Here is a 3,424-nt window from a genome sequence, read left to right as displayed (position 1 = left end):
AAAAAAAAGAAAACACACAAGAAAAAACAAAAATGAAGATAAAAATAAAACCAAACAAAAAATGGAGAAAAAAAGGAAACAAACAAGAATGAAACAAATCTGATCTCGTGCAATTCTTCACCTGCTCGGTTCGCAGCAGATTTGTTTTCTCGTTCACGGTTGAGCGGGGCTCCATAATGTAGTTTGACCGTCTAACTTAGAAAAAGGAGATTTGGGGAAAAAATTCACAAAAAACAGTTCATGATTTGAGAAAGCGCAAAAATAAAAAAGATCGTAAGTTTGAAAAAAAGATCATCAAATATGAAAAGGTTCATCAATTTTTTTAAAAATCAACAAATTAGTAAATAGTTCATGGATTTTGGAAAAAAGTTCATCAACTTTGAAAAAAACTTTATCGAATTTGAAAATAGTTAATCAAATTTTAAAGAAGTTCGCCAAAAATTGAAAACAAAATCAAGGATTTTTTCAGAAAAAACACAAAAAAGGAAAAAAGTTCATCGAATTAAAAAAAATTCATCAAATTTCGGAAAAAGATTCTTTGATCTGAAGAAAAAGTTCATGTATTTGCAAACAATATGTCGAACCAGGTAGAAGAAAAACAAAAAAAAAGGAAAAGAAAGAAAGCAAAGCGAAAAAAAGGAAAGAATAAAAGAAAGAAAAGGTTGCAAGTTGTCAGATTTCGCTTGGTGGCGCGGTTGTTACACCAGCGTGTATTGATGATGGAGGTCGCTAGTTCGAATTGCAACCAGTGGTGGAGCGGCTCGTGCGGGGGGTTGTGGAGACGGCGGCTCGTCCACTGCAGCTCGGCGACGGGTGCTTCACGAGCCCCTTTTTGGCTCGGCCGGGCCTCGAGGGCCTGGTACGCTCCCCTTGCCGCGTCCGGTCGGTGAGCGCTGATGGCGTTGGAGGTTGTCTCCTCCAGCATGGCTGCTGTCGTTGCCGCTCCTCGTTCCCGGCTGCTCCTTCTCGTCCTCGTCAGTCTCGCTTCGATGACCATGGTGAGGCGGCGGTGTTGATGGCAAGACCATGGTGGCGCACGTTCGTGGGTGGCTTGTCTGGTGGAGCGCGTCGGGCCGTTCGGGGTTGTGGGTGTTTTTGGCGGATGGGAGAAATCTATGCCGGCTTGCCGGCACCGACGCGGTGACGCCCGTGGGCGCCATCGTTCCTTCATGAAGGGCGACTGGTCTTCCCCTTCCTCATGTCCCTCCGTGTACCGGGGGAAATCCTAGGACCTGTCCGAGCATCAGTGTCGTCGCCGTCGTGTTCCTTCCTGAAGGTGTTGCTTGGTATGCGGAGGTTCGAGGTGCCTGGAGCGAGGTGGTACATCTCCGGTGGGCGCAACGGTTTCGGGTTATCATCGTTTTCATCGATCCGACGCTGTTTACATTATTTTCTCTCTTCTTTCTCTTTTGTTTCTTTTGGGCATGCGTGTGCTATTTGCCCCAGCATTGAACTCTTTGTTATATCGGGCTGTTGCTATATCTATATAGCGGGACGAAAGCTTTTTTCATTAAAGAAGAGACGAGTAATCATACATCCCTCTTGGATAGAGCTAAGCACTGAAGCATCTCGCATTGTACAAGGTGTAAGCAAACCGAAGCTTTTGCTCACGGTCCAGTTTAGGCGGTTGTCTTGTACCTATGTAACTATGTGCTACGTACATCTCTACTAATCTACAGGACATATGTAATCGAGCTACTCCTAGTCACGAGCGGAGTAACGCGCAAAGCGCCAGTGGAGAGGACACTCGTCTCTGGCCTGCCTTACTGTTGGCTCGCAAGTGGGAATATATAAAGGCTCGATCAGCTCATTCTCTCAGCTGCCAGCTACTGACCGTTGTTGTTAACGCACTACGGCAACAAAAGCGCACCACGAGAGCTCGTCGAACTTTGTGATGGCGGGATAAGCAATTGCCGACATGGCAACCCGATCCGTTTATCGATCCAGCATTTCCGTTTCTTCTCCACAGCACTAAGTCCGGCACTAAAGCTTGTTTTTGGACGCACTAACTACCATGGGGGTCTGTTTCAGAGGGGGAAAAAGCGCGCGTAATGATTTTAGCCCGCCAGAAAAGCGTAAAGGTTCTTCATCCATCATAAGGCGATCTTTGTAACACTACTCCGCGTAGAAGTTTATCAGTGTCAGAAGATTTTCATGACTGGGCAAGACTAATTAAAGCGAGGTAATTGAGCTGATCCAGATTAAGTTTAACTCGGGTTAAAATTAAGAGGACGCTGGTTGTACACTTTCTGAGTGACTATATAAATAGGTTGTCCTAGCTGAAGCAAGAAGCCAGACGAATCAAAGCTCTCACGCGCCCCGACAAATGGCATCTACGGTGGTTCTCCTCCTCGTGGCCGCGCTGGCGTGCGTGCTCGGCGGCGCCGACGCGAAGCTCGGCAGGCTCGTCGTCAGCGGCGTCGTGCCGTGCAACACCGGCAGCCTCATAGACATCGCCACCTCCCCCGTGTTCCCGAGTACGTACGCTACGCATGCCTTGATGTTCCTGAATCTTGCGACTGCGACACACATGGCATGGCTAATTGATCTGTTCTGTGCTGTGCAGACGCGGAGGTGGAGCTGCGGTGCGCGGGGCAGGTGGTGGCCGGCGCGACGACCAACACCAACGGCTCCTTCACGATGGAGGCGGACCTGACAAGCGCGCTGGCGGCGTTCATCGGCCGGTGCTCGCTGGTGGTGGACACGCCGCTCATCAAGTGCGACGCGCAGCTGCCGCCGGCGGGGAAGCTGGTCTCCTACCTGCAGGGCCCGCTCACCAGGCTGCTCGGCGGCATCTTCCACCTCTTCCCCGCGGGCTTCTCCTTCCACAGCCGATGAAATTAGTAGTTCACTGTGTCGTCGGTCCAACCATCTCAGCATACTGAGATCTGGCTAATTACCTCTTCTATCTTTAGTTTGGTTTGAAATGAAATGCAAGGCAAGTTACAGGAGCTGCAAACGCTTGACGTAAGTGTTGTTGTTGTAGGTTGGCTAAGTTGAGCAACTGGATAGATAATCGTAGTACTCCCTCCGTCCTTTAAAGAGTGTACTTCCAACTTTGTTGGAGGGTCAAACTATCTCAAAGTTTGACCGAGTTTGTGCAAAAATATATCAATGTTTGTGAAATCAAATAGGTATATAATGAAAGTATATTTTATCACGAATCTAATGTTACTAATTTGATGGCATAAATGTTGATGTACTATTATATAAACACAGTTAAATATAAAAAAGTTTGACTTTCCAAGAAAGTTGGAAGTACACTCTTTAAAGGACGGAGGGAGTATTTCGCAAATCTGGGTGCTAAAGCTCTAAGCCGGCATTGACTCTGCCGCCCGCAAATATGATCGCACAATGTCAGTGTCTTCCAAAGTGTAACGATCCTTTTGAGTATAAAGCACGTCTAATTATGACGCTTGTCCCT

The 3,424-nt window shown here is 47.5% G+C and overlaps 1 protein-coding gene across 1 annotated transcript; it reads left to right on the top strand.

Annotated features, from left to right (window-relative positions):
• The first annotated feature begins 2,252 nt into the window (after nucleotides 1-2,252).
• LOC123040658 (phylloplanin) lies at nucleotides 2,253-3,160 on the top strand. Its single transcript, XM_044463439.1, has 2 exons — nucleotides 2,253-2,477; nucleotides 2,567-3,160. Exons 1-2 carry the CDS (start codon nucleotides 2,327-2,329, stop codon nucleotides 2,836-2,838), a joined length of 423 nt encoding a protein of 140 aa, XP_044319374.1. The 5' UTR covers nucleotides 2,253-2,326; the 3' UTR covers nucleotides 2,839-3,160.
• Nucleotides 3,161-3,424: the final 264 nt, after the last annotated feature.

Source organism: Triticum aestivum, chromosome 2B (assembly GCF_018294505.1).
Source record: "Triticum aestivum cultivar Chinese Spring chromosome 2B, IWGSC CS RefSeq v2.1, whole genome shotgun sequence".
Lineage (NCBI taxonomy): Eukaryota > Viridiplantae > Streptophyta > Magnoliopsida > Poales > Poaceae > Triticum > Triticum aestivum.
This window is presented reverse-complemented; position numbering and strand designations above follow the sequence as displayed.